This window comes from Artibeus jamaicensis, unplaced genomic scaffold, assembly GCF_021234435.1.
Source record: "Artibeus jamaicensis isolate MK-2021 breed Jamaican fruit bat unplaced genomic scaffold, CSHL_Jam_final contig_519, whole genome shotgun sequence".
In the NCBI taxonomy this organism is placed as follows: Eukaryota; Metazoa; Chordata; class Mammalia; order Chiroptera; family Phyllostomidae; genus Artibeus; species Artibeus jamaicensis.
Window position 1 is genome coordinate 45,172,712 of NW_026521871.1, and position 20,225 is coordinate 45,192,936.

A 20,225-nucleotide genomic window follows, 5' to 3' on the forward strand; every position below is an offset into this window, starting at 1 on the left:
AAACAAAACCATTTATCTTGGTGCTTAATATATATATATATGTAAGGCACAGTAAAAGGTGGGAAAAGATAAACTTCATACTAATGAAAGTGTTCATCTCTGCTTACATTTGGGATTGAGGCTTAGAAGTAGTTTGGAGGAGACTTTTGCTCTATCTGCATTATTTGAATTTTGAAAAAGAGAAGACTATATTTGTGCTAAGTTTCCAATTTAAAATGAAGCAATAAAATAAATAAATAAAATGAATAAAAACAACATGGGTTAGGAATAGCATAATTTATTTGTTATATATGTTCACGTGATACTAGTATGGTATATGTACATTGTAGGTGAGAGACTAAATATACAGGAGTATATATAAAAATGTTAATATAGCTATAAATCCCAAAATTATATCTTTATTATTTACTGTGTATTTTTAATTTTTTAGTGACGGTATATTACTTTAATTACCAGTAATATCTGAGAAAAGTATTTATATTTGGAAGAAAATGAACAGGAACATAATGTTACCTTCTGAGCTTTATAAGAGGTTGTTACTTTAATTTTTTCTAAATCAAAACATTCCTAAACAGTCTGAATGTATTTATGTACTACTTGAAAAAAGAAAAACTAAATAAATACACATTGACAGCTACTGACTGAACCTATACGTTTAAGAAAGAAAAATCTTCATATGGCCTAAACCAAATGCAACATTGAGAGTTGCCTGTAAATTAAGATTTCAACAAACAAACTTGGCAAGATTCTTAAGTATATGAAAACTTAATTTGCTAATTTTGATGGATTTTACTTTAAAATTTAGTAGTTAGAATTATTTTATTATTTATTTATATAAGGACATAAAAGTTACCTAAATTTGTTTACATAAATTTTTTGAATAAACCATAACAATATGCAAAACCAAACTTACTGTCATATTTCCATTAACATGTTCATAATAGTTTAAATGGTCATTTACTAGTATCATCATTTTGGTAAGTCTGCATCTTATTCCTCACAGTCCCAAGCGTACAAACTCTTTAGAGGGAAGTCATTATACAGTCGTAAGAAAGGCTGAAACTATTAGAGTTAAAATTCGCAAATACTGTCAATCTTCATTAAGAAACTAGTGAAAATATATACAAAACATTTTTTTAGTAACCTCAAATTCTCCTTCATACATATCTCTGGTTTTGATGCAATTATAAAGCATACCTCTAAGCATCTTAACAAAAGGTTCAATAACAACAAAAAAAAGTTCAAGTATTAAGTGTTATGAAGGACAATAACAAAAGCATTAGATTTGGTTCTAGTTTGTTCTGTGCCTGAGACTTATAATCTCAGCAAACCTCAGTTCTTCAATCTGTGAAATGGAAATACCAAAATACTCTGTATATTTCACAGAGTTATCTGTACCTGAGGAGTTAATGTATACTAAGTATTCAAAAGTGCTTTGGAAAACTAAAATGCACTATAAAAATATTTTAAAATTATTTTTATCATAGTAGAGCACTTGTAAAATCAATTTTTAAACAAATTATATCCTATATAGAAATTGTAAAAGACTAAATATTTTCTGGAAAACTATTTACTAGGGACCCTGAAAAATCACAAGCATATTAATTAAAATAGTGTCTGTGGCAAGCCATTTTGCCTCTTTAACTACTTTATACCACAGAATTCTACTTGTTGTCCAACACAACAGGAAAGATGTCAAGCTAGTTAACCAAATCTTCCTGCCAAATCGGTCCTTCTTCCAAAGGCCATATTCTCTGTTTACAGCTTTTGCATATATTCCATGCTTCCTCATATCTAGCACCAAAGACTGAGGGCTTGCTTAGATTGCAAGGTAAATTGTCACCTTATATTGGCCAGATCCCACAAAGACATATCAAGTAGAAAAAGATACCAAACCACAAGTAAGCACACATGTGCATACATGCATACATGACTGTGTACACACACGTCCTTCATTCTTAAGGGACAAATATATTCCTCATATAGCAAACGATCGTCACTTTCAAAGCAAGTGTATAACACAAGCAAAAGAAGGAAAATAAATCTTACTCACCATCTCCCATAGCCATTCAGATGGTCCAGGGAGCTCTCTCAAACCAAGAGGTCAAACAGCACAGCAAATAAATGCGGCTCAGTGCCTGCGCCACTGGGCTCGGCCTGCAGCCTGCAGACACCGGGAGCACTGTGTGACCCAGGCCGCGCTGCAGCTCTGCACCGCAATAGCCAACAGCTGCTACACCACTTCAAAATAAAAGTCTGGGGTCTTGTTGAAAACCCTGTCTATTTAGCAGAGCCTGGCAGTGCTTGATCAAGATTATTCTTTAACTGCACATAGTCTGTTAGACACAGGTTATGATGTTTCTCCTTATACTGGACGACTGAAATTTAATGTAAGAAATGCTCTGGGAGCCAATAAATGCCATTTCACAGGGGGACTTTTAATGCAATCATCAAAACACAAGGCATGTGTTCAGCAATCATTTTCTGCTTCCCTAAAGATACCCATGCAATCAGTAGCAATCACATGATCTCATGGATTAACTGATTTGCACCTTTTAAAAAGGTTTTCATCCTTGTAATATTTACAACAGAAGACTGCTAGAAGTACACAAACAAGAATAGCCCAGTTTCCATGATTAACTGCTCTCATTATGCAGGAAGCATTTCTGGCTGCCGTAAACAAATCACGTCAAAGGCAGCTCATCAAAGGCTGCTCTGTGTGCGGACAGCAGGGCCACACGGAACAAAGCTTGCTTCTGGTGGAAACAGAACCTCACCAGTGCGCAGCTGCAGACAAACGAGCACCCTCCATCCAAGCTGCACAACCAGCAGCACGTTATCAACCTCAGAGAAGGCCCTGGGGTGCACAGTCACAAACAGATACCTTTAAAAATCAACCTACAAAGAGTTGCTTTGCCTTTCACCAAAGGGTATGTTATAAACACATAAAAAGCTTAACTGCTGGTTACCTTACCACCTCCAAGAAGCCAAATATCAAGGTAATTCCAAAGCCTAGTTTCTGTGCTTTGTCTTATAGCCAGCCTCTTAGAGCAATTCTTCTCTTAGTACAGAGAAGCTGGGAAATATTTTACAATGACTACACGCTACAGCTGCGTTAGGTCCTACACATACAGTGGACACATTGGAATTACGCACAGTTTTTTTCACAGTAAAAGAGGAAAAGACTTGCAGTCAGAGCCACCAACACTGTTGGTATTTACATCTCGATTAGCGTAGGAGACTGTCTAGAAAGCTCCATGACGACACCGGGCTCTGCTACAATCACAGGGGCCTGCACCTTTCAGCCCTTTCCTTCCTACAGGGCTGGTGTTGCCTCCTTTCAGCCACAATCTGATTAATTTAAAATCCAGTTTCCTTCTACTAGGAGATCTAATTCCACTGTACTTAGGAAGTCTGCCTAATTTACTTCATAATACGAGAATTACCGTAAGCCTTGCAAAACCTTTAAGACAAAAAATGTTATTCAGCCTTGGCTGGTGTGGCTCAGTGGACTGAGTGCTGGGAATTAAAGAGTCACTGGTTCAATTCCCAGTCAGGGCACATGCCTGGGTTGCAGGCCAAGTCCCCAGTGGGGGGCACACGAGAGGCAACCACATGCTGATGTTTCTCTCCCTCCCTTCTCCTCTCTAAAAAATAAATAAAATCTTTTTTTTAAGTTGTTAATTTCTCACCATTTCTAAACTAAATGACAAGCTCAAATCTCAGATGGTACCATTTACTTTGTGTTCTTGAGTTGTGTTAAACTAATGCACTAGAAAATCAAATACAAAATTCAATCGAAAATGAAATGGAATGAATATAGAAATGGCAATTATGAAAGAAATCAGACAAAAACATGAGATGTACTTATATACCAGGACATACATAGGGAGAAAGAGGTAGACTAAAGAGAAAAAATAAAGACTGGTTCTCAGAACAGTAAATAAGATAGTGTTAGACCATGTCACTTCACTCACCTTATTCCTCTCCGGCCGAGAATCCTTGCTACTCTCAGAAGTTCATTAATACTTCTCCTATGGCCTACATATACTACATAATACTCCTCCTAAGGACCTCATATCATGTTTCCTGCTTGTTTTTGCAACTACATCTCATAAATGGTCTCCCTTCCAACACAGCCCTGGCCTCCCTTCTGTCCTTCAAATACACTGAGTCCTTTTCTACCTTTGGGTCTTTATGGTCTTGTTTTCTCTGCCCAAAACACTTTTCCTACCATTTATCCCATGACTGGCTCCTTCATCTTTATCAGGTCTCAATTCGAATACGTCAACTCTCAGAGAAACTTGCCCCACTATCCTAAAATGGCATCACCGAGTTACTTACCAACTCCATATCCTATTTCCTTCACTTAATGATGTAAGATGACAGCTTTTAGCTATAATGGCTCTTAAAAAGTCATACTACCTTTATAACAAATTCTCTGGGTTTTGCTTTTGTCTGTATTTAGCAAAATGACTTTTCATTCCAAAACACTCTCAATCAATATAAGAAGTGTGATGTGTGCTTATTATGGTTTATTTCAGGCAAAGGCACACCAAAAAATTTTACTTATCATGATAGTTTCTAGTCACACAATATCATATGGAACAAATCTGAATTAAATGCCACATTTGGGTGAACTCACAACAATTTGCTTTGCATTATGTACACAAAGCAAGAGAAAGAAAAGGTAGTTCTCTTTAATGGCTCTTCAGTCTGTCCTGTGTGTAAAATTTTTTTTTAAATCCTCACACTAGGATACGTTTATTGATTTTATAAAGAGAGGGGAAGGGAGAAAGAGAAGGAACATAGACATGAGAGAGAAACACTGGTCAGCTGCCTCCCACACACACCCCAGTCAAGGATCAAACCTTGGCTATGCATAAACTAGTCTTATGAGTTTTCATGTTGAGACTTTATTGATTTAGAACATTTTCCTATTCTATTACTTTCTTTTTATCTTTAGCCAAGGACATTTTTTTTATTGCTTCTAGAAAGAGAGGACAGGAGGGGGGATATGAAGAGGAGAGGGGAAAGAGATGGGGCTGAGGGAGACATTGACTGGTTGTCTTCTCATATGAGAGCCAACCAACAGGGGACTGAACCCATAACCTGCGTATGTGCTCTGCCCGAAAATTGAACACAAGACTTTTATGTCTATGGACAATGCTCCAAATGACTGAGCGACACCAGCCAGGGCCTATTCTATTTTTATTTTAGTTTTACTTTACGTGTACAATAACGATGAGCCCAAAAAGGGCTAAAACTTTTGTGGGGGGAGGGACTTCCGGCCAAGATGGAGGCATAGGTGGAAACACTGTACCTCCTCACACAACCAAGTTTAAAGACAACAAAGTTTTAGTAACAAAAACACAGCCAGAACACAGAAAATTGAACTGTACGGAAGTCAAACAACAACGAACTGTTCATTCAGACAAGTAAAAGGGGCAGAGTCAACGGCAGAGCAGGGTCGGGCAGGAAAGATCAGCCAAGATCAGCTGGACCCACCCAGGAACTCAGGAGCACAGGAGTGCAGGCAGCAGGCTGTTGCCAGATCCTAGGAGTGGGGTGGCAACAGGCAGACCCAGTGAGGGTGCAAGGTGGCTGGCTGACTGCGATCACACATTTGCGCACAGATAAACCAAGCGAAGGAGTGAGCAGTGAGATAGACCGCTCAGGTCAGGGCCTAAGTGACAGGAATTAGGGCCTGAAAGCACCAACTGGAAAGACTTTCTGGGTGGAGGTGCCAGGAGAAGCTCTCAGGCTCACAGAGAGTTCGTTGGAGAGACCCACAGGGTCCTGGAGGGTGCACAAGTCCACACACCTGGGAATCAGCACGAGAAGGGCCCAATTTGCTTGTGGGAAACGGCAGAGGGGACAGAAATCTGGGAGAGAGCAGAACAAAAGCCACTGCCCCCCTCTCTGAACCCACCCCCACATACAGCGTCACAACTCAGCAACCTGGGCAGCCCCGCCCTGGTGAACACCTAAGGCTCTGCTTCTCATACTTAACGGGCACGAACAGACCAAAAATGGCTAAAGAAGATCTCAAAGCCCCAGAGCCCATAAATCTAAGCGACGAAGAAATAGCAAAACTTTCAGATGCACAGTTCAAAACACTGGCGATCAGGATGCTCACAGAATTGATTGATTTTAGTCAAAAATTAGAGGAACAAATGAAGGGAAATGCACAGGAAACCAACAGTGATGGAAAGGAAACTGGGACTGAAATTGAGGGAGTGGACCAGAAGAAAGAAAAAAATGACCAAACAGAAAAGAATGAAGAAACAAGAATTCAAGAAAATGAGGAGAGGCTTAGGAACCTCCAGGACATCTTTAAATGTTCCAACATCCGAATTATAGGGGTACCAGAAGGGGAAGAGGAACAGCCACCAGTGGAAACCTTATTTGAACAAATAATAAAGGGGAATGTTCCCAATCTGGCAAAGGAAATAGACTTCTAGGAAATCCAGGAAGCTCAGAGAGTCCCAAAGAAGCTGGACACAAGAAGGAACACACCAAGGCACATCATAATTATATTAGCCAAGATTAAATTGAAGGAGAGAATTCTAAAAGCAGCAAGAGATAAGGGGACAGTCACCTACAAAGGAGTTCCCATTAGACTGTCAGCGGATTTCTCAAAAGAGACCTTACAGGCAAGAAGGGGATAGAAAGAAGTATTCCAAGTAATGAAATCCAAAGACCTATATCCAAGATTGCTCTCTCCAGCAAAGCTTTCATTTAGAATGGAAGGGCGGATAAAGTGCTTCTCAGATAAGGTCAAGTTCAAGGAATTCATCATTACCAAGCCCTTATTATATCAAATGTTAAAGGGACTTACCTAAGGAAAAGAAGATAATAAACATGAACAGTGAAAGGACAGCAAACTCACAGTTATTAACAACCACACCTAAAACAAAAGCAAGCTAAGAGGACAGCTAGATCAGGAGCAGAACCAGAGAAATGGAGATAACATGGAGGGTTAGCAACAGAGGAGAGGGAGGAGGAGAAGGGAGGAGAAGGTACAGAGAATAAGTAGCATAGAAGGTAGGCAGAAAATAGATAGGGGGAGGGCAAGAGTAGTGTGGGAAATGTAGAATCTAAAGAACTTGTGACACACAGACATAAACTAAAGGGGGGGATGGTGGGGGAGGGGTGTGCAGGGTGGAGGGCAATGAAGGGGGAATAGGACAACTATAATGGCATAATCAATAAAATATATTTTTAAAAGTTTTATGGGAGGGAAATGTGCAGAAATAAAAAAAGAGTTGAAGTGACTTTTATTACTTCAGGTACAAACTATTTTTTACATTTAAATTGTTACTATCAAAATTTGTTTTCAGTGTTTAATTCATACATTTTTCTACCTGTGAAAATTATTCAAGTATCCTGGATTAAAATGAAACATACTATAATATTAGTGGAAATAATGTTTTTATTTAATGGCTTTTAATTTGGCAGCAAGGATTTTAAAAATAATATAAATTAAATTGATTAAATTCATTACACAAAGGGCAGTTGTGTTTCTTCTATGAGCAACTGTGATCACTCTGGAGATCCACCTGTGCACTTGTTTGTGATCTGTTCTCCCTTCCTAAAATGCAGGCTCAGTGAGGCAGAATCCTTGACTGTCTGCTTCACTGTTGTGACAGGATCTAATTTACATTTTAAGATCATTCCCGCTTCTGGATAGAGAATAGATTGCAGGGGGGAAACATGGTACAGAAATCTATTGTAGTAATCTTGGCAAAAATGAGAGGGGAGCCCTGGCTGGCATAGCTCAGTGGATTGAGCGCGGGCCTGCGAACCACACAATTGCGGTCTGATTCCCAGTCAGGGCACATGCCTGGGTTGCAGGCCAGGTCCCCAGTAAGGGACACATGAGAGAGGCAACCACACATTGATGTTTCTCTCCCACTCTTTCTCCTTCCCTCCCCTCTCTCTAAAAATAAAAACAAATAAAATATTTTTTAAAATGAAAAGGGATTTAGAAAGGGGTTTTAGCAGTGGAGATGAAGAAACAAATTTGGGATATATCAACATTTCAGAGGAAGAAGTGACTAATTAAGACTAATTAGTATATGACTAATCAGAGATTAATTCAGATTTCTAACCTGAGCTGATGACGGTACCACTGACTGAAATGGGTAAACTAAGGAAGAACAGATTTGAAGGAAAGAAGAGACAACTGAAACAGTTCTTTCAGTTTTGTACATGTTAAGTCTGGGATGCCCAGCAGGCATCCAAATGGAAATGCTGTAGGGGCCACAGGCTACCAATTTTAAAGCATAAGGGAAAGATGAATGAGGGCTAGAGCTACGCATTTAAGAGTCATCAGCAAACAGTTCCTGTTTAAAGCCTCTGAGCTAGATTAGATCACTATCACTAAGAAAAAATAAAGGCAAGGGAAAGGAGGGGATTTGGCAGCTGCCAAAATGATCAATGAGCTTGCTTCCCTCTTCTAGTCCTCTCCCTTATTAATGAATCCACTGAAGTATTTTTCAGTGACAGCATAATACTGCCTTCAAAAACATCATTACTGGACTTCTAGCCAAGATGGAGGCATAGGTAGACACGCTGTGCCTTCTTCTCACAATGAAAATTAAGGACAACAAAATTTAGAAACAAAAATACAACCAGAACTGACAGAAAAACTGAACTGTCCACCCACCCGGACACCACCACGAGAAGGGCCCAATTCGCTTGGGGGAAGTGGCTGAGGAGACTGAGATCCAAGAAAGAGCACAGCAAGCACCACTGCCCCCTCTCTGACTTGCCCCCACATACAGCATCACAACCCAGTGATTGGGTCGCCTTGCCCTGGTGAACACTTAAGGCTCCGCCCCTCACTACTAACAGGTGCAGCCAGACCAAAAAAAAAAAAAAAGAGGCTCAAACAGAAGAACAGATCAAACCCCAGAAATAATACAATTAAGTGACCAAGATATAGCCAACCCATAAGATGTGCAGTTCAAAACACTGGTGATCAGGATGGTCACTGAACTAGTTGATTTTGGTCGCAAATTAGAGGAACAAATGAAGGCTGTACTAGGTGAAATAAAGCAAAATGCACAGGGAACCAATAGTGATGGGAAGAAAACTAGGACTCAAATTAATGGAGTGGACCAGAAGGAAGAAAGAAACAACCAAACAGAAAAGAATGAAGAAACAAGAATCCCAAATAATGAGGAAAGGCTTAGGAACCTCCAGGACATCTTTAAACGTTCCAATATCTGAATTATAGGGGTACCAGAAGGGGAAGAGAAAGAGCAACAAGTGGAAAACTTATTTGAACAAATAATAAAGGAGAATGTCCCCAATCTGGCAAAGGAAATAGACTTCCAGGAAGTCCAGGAAGCCCTGAGAGTCCCAAAGAAGTTGCACCCAAGGAGGAACATACCAAGGCACATCATAATTACATTAGCCAAGATTAAAATGAAGGAGAGAATTCTTGAAGCAGCAAGAGATAAGGGGACAGTCACCTACAAAGGAGTTCCCATCAGACTGTCAGCGGATTTCTCAAAAGAGACCTTACAGGCAAGAAGGGGATAGAAAGAAGTATTCCAAAGTCATGAAAGGCAAGGACCTACATCCAAGATTGCTCTATCCAGCAAAGCTTTCATTTAGAATGAAAGAGCAGATAAAGAGCTTCTCAGATAAGGTCAAGTTCAAGGAGTTCATCATCAGCAAGCCCTTATTATATGAAATGTTAAAGGGACTCATCTAAGAAAAAGAAGATAAAAAACAGAACGTAAAAAGACAGCAAACTCACAGTTATTAACAACCACACCTAAAACAAAAACAAAAACAAAAGCAAACTAAGCAAACAACTAGAATAGGAATAGAACCACAGAAATGGAGACCACACGGAGGGCTGGCAACAAGGGAGTGGGAGGAGGAGAGAGGGAGACAAGGTACAGAGAATAAGTAGCACAGACGTTAGGTAGAAAATAGACAGGGGGAGGGCAAGGATAGTATGGGCAATGTAGAAGTTAAAGAACTTACGACACATGGACATGAACTAAAGGGGGGAATGTGGGTGGGAGACGGTATGCAGGGTACAGGGGAATAAGGAGGGGAAATGGGACAAGTGTAATAGCATAATCAATAAAATATATTTAAAAAATAAAAAAAACATATCATTACCAATTTCTACACCCCAATACACATATTATATACTTTAACATTCATATTTGACTATGCTTACTTACAATATTCACATCATAATCTCCAAAAAACTTAAAGACTACCTCAAGAGAAATAAATGGAAGATACTAACCCCAAACCTCCTTTTATGAAGAGAGAAATAAAGAGACAAAGAAATGAAGGCTAAAAGAATATGGGGGGAAAATCTGTTTTTGAAGGTAACAGAAATAACCTCACAAAATACAAGAATGACAGTTCCTTCAAAATAAACCATACCAAATAATAAATAATGAGTATCTTAAATTTATAATTAGCATTATACTCCTTTTCATAGAGTTGTAACTACACAGTCTGGAATACAAAAATGAGAATGTACTATAAATAACATGAAAACACAAAAATTGTAATTCTAGGAATTTTAACAACTCGCCTTCTTCCTGCTGTTTCTGGTTTCTATGGAAATGGACAGAGGTAACTGCTGGAGAAAGGACAGGGCACTTCAAACACTTTCTACTCTGAGGAGTGAGAAACGGCTGGTAGTCAGTGTTGAGGACCAGTAGCACTGAAGTCAATTTATGCTTCTGGAACGAAGTTGAGATTGGAGTAGACGCAATCTTTTTAACACTAAATCCTTACTCCCTCTGCCTTCCTGCAACAAAACAAGGCTCAGTCTTGGTTTTATCCAGAAGGGAAAAAAAACTAATTTATATTATTAACTACTTTTCCTATTATTTAACTATACAACTCATACACTAAGTTTTTTCTCTAATGTGAACCTAATTTCCTAGCTGAAAAAACATCTATACTATCTTTGGAAATAGAACACATTTTTTACATATAAGGCTAACTAGTAATTAACGACTGAAGTCTAGGTAAATGCTACCCAACAAAACCAAATACAATTTAGTATCTGTACAAAAAGTAGAGCAAACACAAAATCAAATTAATGCCGAATACTAAGGCCAACGTCCATGAATTCCAACTTCTAATTAAGAAGCCAAATATGATGATGGTGGTAAAGTTCCTATGTCTGTGTCTCCTCACCAGTATCATCATTAACAGTCTATATATATGTGTAACGGAACCCATCAACCCCATGATTTCTCCTAAAAACAACTAAGTAAAACAACAGCAACAAAAAAAATAATAAAGTACCTAGGAATAAACTTAACCAAGGAGGAAAAAGACTTGTACTCAAAAAACTACAGAACACTGAAGAAAGAAATTAAGGAAGACACAAATAAATGGAATTATATACTGTGTTCATGGACTGGAAGAATTAACATCATTAAAATGTTCATACTACCCAAAACAATTTATAGATTCAAGTCAATCCCTAATAAAATACCAATGACATCTATTTCACAGAATAGAACAAATATTTCAAAAATTTATATGGGACCATAAATGACCCCAAACAGCCTCAGCAATTTTAAGCAAGAAGAACCAATTAGGAGGGCTCTGGCATCAAACTATATTATAAGACCACTGTAATCAAAACAGTCTGGTACTGGCACAAGAACACACACATACATAGATCAATGGAACAGAAAAGAAAGCCCAGAAATAAACCATGACTCTATGGTCAATTAACACTCGACAAAGAGGGCAGTTGCATAAAATAAAGTAAAAATAGCCTCTTCAACAAATGGTGTTAGCAGATCTGGACAGGTGCATGTAAAAAATGAAACTAAACCACCATCTTACGCCATACACAAAAACAAACTCAAAATGGATAAAAGACTTATAAATGTAAGTCATGACACCATAAAAGGCCTATAGGAGAACATAGGCAGGAAAATCTCAGATACTCCACACAACAATATTTTCATCCTGTGTCCCCTAGGGCAAGGGAATAAAGGAAAGAATAAACAAATGGGACTACATCAAATTAAAAAGCTTCTGCACAACTTTAAAAAATCCAGCAAAATGACAAGGGAACCAATTATATGGGAAAACATATTTGCCAATGATACCTCGGACAAGGGTTTGATCTCCAAAATATATAAAGAACTCATATGACTTCACACCAAGAAGATAAACAATCTAATTAAAAAATGGACCAAGGACCTGAACAGACACTTCTCCAAGGAGGACGTACAGAGGGCCCAGAGACATATGAAAGGATGCTCAGCATCACTAGCCATCAGAGAGATGCAAATTAAAACCACAATGAGATACTACTTCACACCAGTCAGAATAATGGCCATCATTAACAAATCAACCAGCAACAAGTGACAGAGAGGTTGTGGAGAAAAGGAAACCCTAGTGCACTGTGGGTAGGAATGCAGACTGGTACAGCCACTGTGGAAAGCAGTATGAAATTTCCTCAAAAAACTAAAAATAGAATTGCCTTTTGATCCAGTGATTCCACTGCTGGGATTATACCCTAAGAACCCTGAAACACCAATCCAAAAGAACCTATGCATCTCAATGTTCACAGCAGCACAATTTATAATAGCCAAGTACTAGACACATCCTAAGTGCCCATCAGTACATGAGTAGGTCAAAGAACTGTGGTACATATACACAATGGAATACTATGCAGCAGAAAGAAAGAAGGAACTCCTACCCTTTGCAATAGCATGGGTGGAACTGGAGAGTATTGTGCTAAGTGAAATAAGGCAGGTGGTGAAAGACAAATACCATATGATCTCACCTATAAGTGGAACCTAATCAACAAAACAAACGAGCAAAATAGAACCAGAGACATGGAAATAAAGAACAAAATGACAGTAACCAAACAGGAGTAGGGAGAGGGCTAACAGGGGAAAGAAGGGGAACAGCCAAGTCAAGGAAAAGGCATAAATGATCCATGAACATGGACAACAGGGTGGGAGTGCAGGGTGTAGGCGGAAGCGGTGTAGGCAGAAGCAGTTTAGGTGACAGCTAAGGGGGAAAAACTGGGAGAACTGTAACTGAATAACAAGGTTTTTTTTTTGTTTTTTTTTTACAAGTAAAGTTTTTTTAAACAACTAAGTAAAACACTCTGGGAATAGAAAGAAATTTCACGCATGGAACATGGAGGGCAAGAGAGTCATCATATGTACAACCCAGAAGATACAAAAATAGGCAAATGAATAGGATCATTTCACACAATTGAGTACAGCCATTATTAAATTTTCACTTGCTCCCAGAATCAGAAAGGTTACAATCGACAGGATGTAAAGACTGTTATTATATCCTAACAAAGTTTAAGCCACAAAATCGAATGTAATATAACATTGACATGTGTTGGCATCTTAAAAGTTCCTAAATAATCTTACAAATGTTTAAAAATGGGAATAACTTAATTATTCTTACCTTTGCAGGCACTGAAAATCATACCACCTGAATTCTGCACCTCATCAAATTTGGCAAATATCATTTCTAATCTGGGAATAAAGAATAAATTTTGTTTAACATATGATTTAAAGAGAAATAATTCCTTTCACCATCTCCCTGAGGAAAAAAAACCAATTCCAGTTAGTTCTATATAACTCTCTTTTACAATGACTTCACTTTAAAAAGAAAAGACAAAAAAAAAAAGACAAAACCCATCCTTCTCCAGGTGGGAGACCCAGCCAAATACAGGTAGTGCTTTACAGACTTGCAGGTATAAAACTGTGAAAAGATAACTTTCACATAAAGCAGTTCCCCAGATTTCACCATAAAATTATTTCTCCAAACTCATCAAAAATACTTTAGTTCCAACTTTATAATGAATCCATTCAGCCCCAATGTGTATTTCATTTTTATTGTATTTTTCATTACAATTTAGTCCCCTTACACCCTACTCCTCCCCCTCCGACACCCCCACAATCACTATACTGTCAAACTGAACTAACAAGCAAAATAGACACACTTGTAGACAGAGAGCAGAATGACACCAATACACCTTTTAAAAGTACAAAGAATCATGTTAAGGAAACTTAAGGCAGATATAAAAACAGTGAAATATAAAATGTCAGAAACTAAAGTAATGCTGATATGACTGATAATCTGATGTTTTCCCTCCTAACCTATCTTCATTGAACTGTTAGTGCTTCTGATTTTATATTCAGAGTAATTACTTTCTACACGTCTGCTATTGCTCTGTTCTTAGTTAAAAATGTTTCTTATTACAAAAGCAAAGTACACTCATTATAAAAGGAAATTGGAAAACACACATAAAAACAAAGAAAATAAACTACACATTCCTATCATCCAGAATTTAACTGCATCCTTTCTGATGCTTTATATTTATATACAAAGTTTTTTTCAGATGCAAATTAGTATCATGCTGATAGCACTATTTTTTTTTAGTTTGCTTTGCCTTTGCTTTCCAATATACCATGCTATGATTTAGTCTTAAATTTATGACAGAGATTTGGGGAAGGCAAGAGGCCACTGTCAAGGTGTCTTTAAATGTCAGCCATTCTTTGATTTACCCTTATATCTTTGTCACAATTTCATTTCTAAAATTTTAGTTTTAACATTTAGGTCTAACACTTTAGGTCCACTTGTAAAATGAGGATGCAGATACTGGTATTTGTTGGCTTAAGAAAATCTTTTAGTTAAAAACCTTCTAGGAATTGATTATTTAGGCATACCTTGTTTTACTGCACTTTGCTTTCTCGTTCTTTGCACTTACTGCATTTTCTACAAATCGAAAGTCTGTGGCTAACCTGTGTCAAGCAAGTCTGCTGGCACCATTTTTCCAGCAGCATTTGCTCTCGTCCCGTCTCTTGTCACAATCTGGTACTCCTCACAATAGTTCAAACTTTTTTGTTATTACTGTGATCTGTGATCAATGATCTCTGATGTTACTATGTGATTGTTTTGGAGTGCCATGAACTGCACCTATATAAAACAAGAAACTTAATAGATAGATGTTGTATGTGTTCCGACTGTTTCACTGATCAGAATATGACCACTATGAAAACAGAATGTAATTTTCTGAATTTATTGTACTCAACTCTTACAAATAAATGCTAGTAGAAAGAGGAAAACACTTGGTGGAACAATTATATGAAAAAAGGGGTAAAGCAAAACTCTTTCATATCAGAAATATGTCCAGTATTTTGAATATTCAAAACACTGTACTTGTAAAATAATGTGTCCATATGCTAAAGAGTAGAAAACACTCCACATGCTTGAAAAAGCCAATCTTACCCCTAGCCAGTGTGGATTGGCTGAGGCGTTGTCCTGTAGACGAAAAGGCCACAGGTTTGATTCCTCATCAGGACATATACCCAGGTTGCAGGTTCAATCCCTGGCTGGGGTGCATATGAGAATGTAACTGATCAGCATTTCTCTCTGACATCTATGTTTCTCTCTCTCCCCACTCCTCATCCCTCTTTCTCCCTCTTCTGCTCTCTCTTTCAAGGCAATGAAAAAAATGTCCTCAGGCGAGGATAAAAAAAAAAAGAGAGAGAAAGAAAAAGGCAATCTTACCATACCTTGTACCTACGTAGCCCTTGCTATCCCCTACCACCTGCTAGAGCAACACAACAGAGAATGACATAAGCATAACACGGAGGAAAAGAACTATTGACTGACAGGAAGTCTTCAGCTTCTCACCAACCAGCTATCACTGCTCTGGGTTTCACAGTCCTCATCTGTCACTTAGAGGTGAGGGAAATCACCAATAAGAATAGGGTTAACCAGCTGCTGACTTATTTCATTAAGGACATTAAAGAATAAGCTATTCACATATAATAAAATCCCTAGGAAGCTAAGATTACTTATAAAACATAACTTAAGAAGACATAAATATAATAGGCCAATTTTACCTTCAGCATAATGCAAAACTTTTAAGTCCTTCTGTGTACACATAATTTACAACAGAAGGAACACTGATGAAAAATGTTTTTAGTAAGTGTTGTGTCAAGTGGATATCCATATGAGGAAAAAAATGCATCTGAACCACTATCTCACACACTAAAAAAAATCCCATGTGTACCTACAAACCTGAATATAAATAAAACTTCAAGACAATTACACAGAGAATGTCTTCACAACAGAGTACACAAAGATTTTTTTACACCGGACACAAAAACCTGTCTAATCATAAAGGAACTGACCGAGGGCTACATTAAAATTAAGAACGTGTGTACAACAAAAGACATCAAGAAACTAAAGGGCAAATGACAGGGTAGGAGACTATATTTGAAATATATATATTTGACAATGGGCTTATATCTAGAATGTATTTTTAAAAGTCCTACCAATTTTTAAAAATGATAAACACCCTATTCTTTAAAATGGGCAAGAGACCTGAAAAGACATTTCAAGAGAACATATCCAAATAGCTCAGAAATATGAAATGGTGCTCTTCTTTATTAGTAATCAGAAAAGCGTAGACTACAACTGTAACGATGATATATGGACCAGAACCCTAAATTGATAAGATTAATAATGCCAAATATCAGTGAAAATGTGCAAACAGTGCTACTGAGACTACGAGTAAGTACCACCACTTTGAAAAATCGTCAATATAAACTAAAGGTAAACATACCTATGCAATTCTCCTTGGATATATTCCAAGAGGATGAATACATATGTACACCAAAAGGCACAGAATGTTTTTAACAGCATTATTCATAAAGCTACAAATTATAAACAACTCAAAAGTCCTCCAACAGTATGGAATCATAAGGTATGACCTATGCACACAATGGAAAACTATAAGGCTGTGAAAACTAACAATAGCTGAACACAACGATGCAAACGTATCTTAAAAATATTGCCTTGGCCGGGTAGCTCAGTTGGTTGGGGCATCATCCTGATACCCCAAGGTTGTAGATTTGATTCCCTGATTGTGGCACATACAAAAAATCAACCAGTGAATCCATAATAAGCAGAACAACAAACTGATGTTTCTCTCCGCCGCCCACAAGATCAATAAATAACATTTTTTTTAAAAGATAGTATTAACTGAACGAAGCCAGACACAAAGGAGTAAATTCTATTTGATTCCGTTTATATAAAATTCAAAAACAGGCAAAACTAAACTATGGTGACAGAAGTCCGGATTGTAGTTACTTTTCAGAAGCAGAGAAAAGGGAAGGATTAACAAGGACTTGGGGAGACTTCTGGAATGTTGTAATGTTCTACTTCATCACCTGTGGGGTGGGTACATGGGTGTATTCACTTTGTGATAATTCACAGAGCTTCGTATTTATGATTTATGTACTTTTCTGTATGAATGTCATACTTGAATAAAAATTTCAAATAAAAGAAAAATAATTTCAATATAAAATTTTAAATATATACTGCAATACACACACACACATATATAGGATGGGGTAAAAGTAGGTTTACAGTTTTGAGTACGTGAAACGGAGTTCATTCTTGTATTATTATTTATCAACTACTGCACTCTTTTCTATATGAACAACTATAAACCTACTTCTGCCCTACCCTATGTATACACTCAGACGCACTCAGATGTATAAGGTAACATCTTTGCTGTCATCCACATAAAATAATGTAGAATATGTTCAAATGAAATTCTTGTTAGTCCTAGAAGTAGAAAGCAAATGAGTAAGTAAACAAAATGCTTATTTATTGGACAACCTTATGAACAAAAAATAATTGGTACTGGAAAAAATCGTAAATGGTAAGAGACAGCCAGATATAATGATACTCAACAGAATACACCACCACCTATGAAGTGGTTTTGCTCCTCCTAATACACCCACCCCAAAATCTGATCAAGTGTCCAGATCCTGCTACCAATCTACAGGATATACAGACAGCAGAACATGCTAAACCACGCCTCAGAAAAAGAATTAGTGATATCCAGAATATGGGAAACTTTGCCGGATAAACTACCTGGCATATTCAACAAATAAAATACAAAGCAAAGAAAGTGTTGGGAGTACATGAAGATTTAAAAAGACATAAAACATTATCAAGTAATTGTTAGACTTTATTTGGACAATGATTCAAACAAACTGCTTAATAAAATAGATACTTATGACAATTGTGAAACAACTGGAGATCTGACCCTTGACTAGATATCTGATATTACAGAATTATTTGCAAACAATTTTAAGGTGTGAAGATGGCATTATGGCTGTGATTGAAAAAAATATTTTCCTCCTCAGAAATACATTGGACAGTAACAGATGAAATGGTCTGATGACTTAAATTTGCTACAAAATAATACAGGACAAAAGTAAGTAAGTAATGGAATGACATACAGAACTAGACACAAGTTGTTAATTGTTGGAGGTGGGCAGTAGGTACAATGAAGGTTCATTATACTGTCTACTTCAGCATATTAGAAATTTCCTATAATAAAAAGTTAAGAAAAAAATCCTTTTAGGTTCCCCTTAAAATGGAAACTAAAATTTCATTACTAAAGAAAATCTAATTGGAATATCTTAAATAAAAATATACAATCCTAGAAAATACTACAGAAAAAAGTATCTTTGAAAAAAAATTGATACACTAGAAGCTCACCAACAGGAATTTTACTGATCTGATTGATGCTATGTTACTCATTCAGGATTACACTTTATTTGACTATGCTTTCTATCTTTATTTTATTGCTGACACTCTTACAAATGTCTCCCATTTCCCATTTGCCCCCCTCCACCTATCCCGGACCACACTGTCGTCTGTGTCCACAGACTATGCCTGTGTGTTCTACGGCTAATCTCTTCCAGTCCCGTCCATGCTCTCCCCACAGAGATCTGTCAGCCTGTTCCATGTGTCCATGCCTCTAGTTCTATTTTGTTCACTAGATTTCACAGGTAAGTGAGATCATATAGTATTCTCTTTCTCTGACTGGTGTATTCCTCTTAGCATACTGTTCTCTAGGTCCATCCATGCTGTCACAAAGGGTAAGAGTGCCTTCTTTTTTTTTTTTTTACAACATGTAGTATTCCTTCTTTTTTTTTACATTCATACTGTTGCAAAGGGTGTGCGCCTTCTTTCTTACAGCCGCACAGCATTCCGTTTGACTGGGTTTTAAGGGTAGGGATTGATTTTTATACAGCTTTCTGTTAGCCAGCACCTTTCAAGAGCAGGCACTCAAAAAATAACTACTTAATAAATGGATTAATATTTTTACTTAAATCCTTGCTCAAACATCTTCTAAAGTATGACCATACTACCTGATATCAAAAGACAGTTACCTAATGATAGTATTCAATTACATATTAAAAATATATAACTAATATGGGAGTATATAATGAAATAGTGTCTAAAAAATTATAGGATCTTAAGAACTTTTTAAGCAGTAACAACCTATATATCCTTTCATACCTTCGGAATTTTAAAACATTTCAGAAAACTGAACCCATTTCAAATAAACATATGAAATTAAAACTTAAAACCAGTGGCAAAAAAAAATAAATGGATTTAGTAAGACTTACCTAGCAAGGGGAATTCCTCTCTTAGAAAGGTCCACTCTCACTTTTTCTCCTACATGTCTATAAATCTCCACTATGGTCAATATTGCGGCATCTCTCACCTGTCAAGCAATGCAGAACTTTAAAAAAACAATACATGAGATACAATAAAATAATTCACCTCAAGGTAACATTACACTAGTAGACAAACTTGAAGCTCAAAGCTGGTTTAAATGACTCTCAACCCTTAAGAGATTATGGCAGCCCTGGCTGGTATAGCTCAGTGGATTGAGCACAGGCCTGCGAACCAAAGGATCGCGGTTCGGTTCCCAGTCAGGGCACATGCCTGGGTTGCAGGCCAGTTCCCAGCAGGGGACACACAAGAGGCAACCATACATTGGTTATTTCTCTCCCTCTCTCCTTCCCTTCCCCTCTAAAGATAAATAAATAAAACCTTAAAAAAAAAAAGAGATTACGGCAGATCATTAACAAAAACCAAGAGAACCTCCCAAGAAACTGTATAAAAGGTTTTACAAAAATCTAAGAATCATGTAAATAAAAGTTACTAACATGGCTTTTAAAAAGTCTTCTTTTTGTAATAAGATTGTACAAAGAACTGCTAATAATTGTGTGAATACAAATTATGACCACAGTTAATATACTGTCCTGGTACAAAACTGCCTTTCGAGAATGTGACCTGAATTCAAACAGATATTTATACATCAATGCCCATAGTATCATCATTCAAAACAGGCA

At 37.3% G+C, this 20,225-nt stretch overlaps 1 protein-coding gene across 13 annotated transcripts in view; it reads right to left on the minus strand.

Moving 5' to 3' along the window:
* The window catches only part of CLASP2 (cytoplasmic linker associated protein 2), a 158,989-nt gene that overhangs the window by 116,570 nt on the left and 22,194 nt on the right, over nt 1-20,225 (minus strand). For 12 of the 13 annotated variants that reach the window (XM_053669047.1, XM_053669050.1, XM_053669048.1 and 9 more), the window contains exons 6-7: nt 19,494-19,591; nt 13,450-13,520 (exon numbers count right to left, since the gene is read on the minus strand). In XM_053669047.1, the coding sequence (XP_053525022.1) occupies nt 13,450-13,520; nt 19,494-19,591 (169 nt within the window). Of the gene's footprint in view, nt 1-2,053; nt 2,198-13,449; nt 13,521-19,493; nt 19,592-20,225 lie in introns of those variants that run through there. The other variant, XM_053669059.1, reaches the window with a different exon arrangement.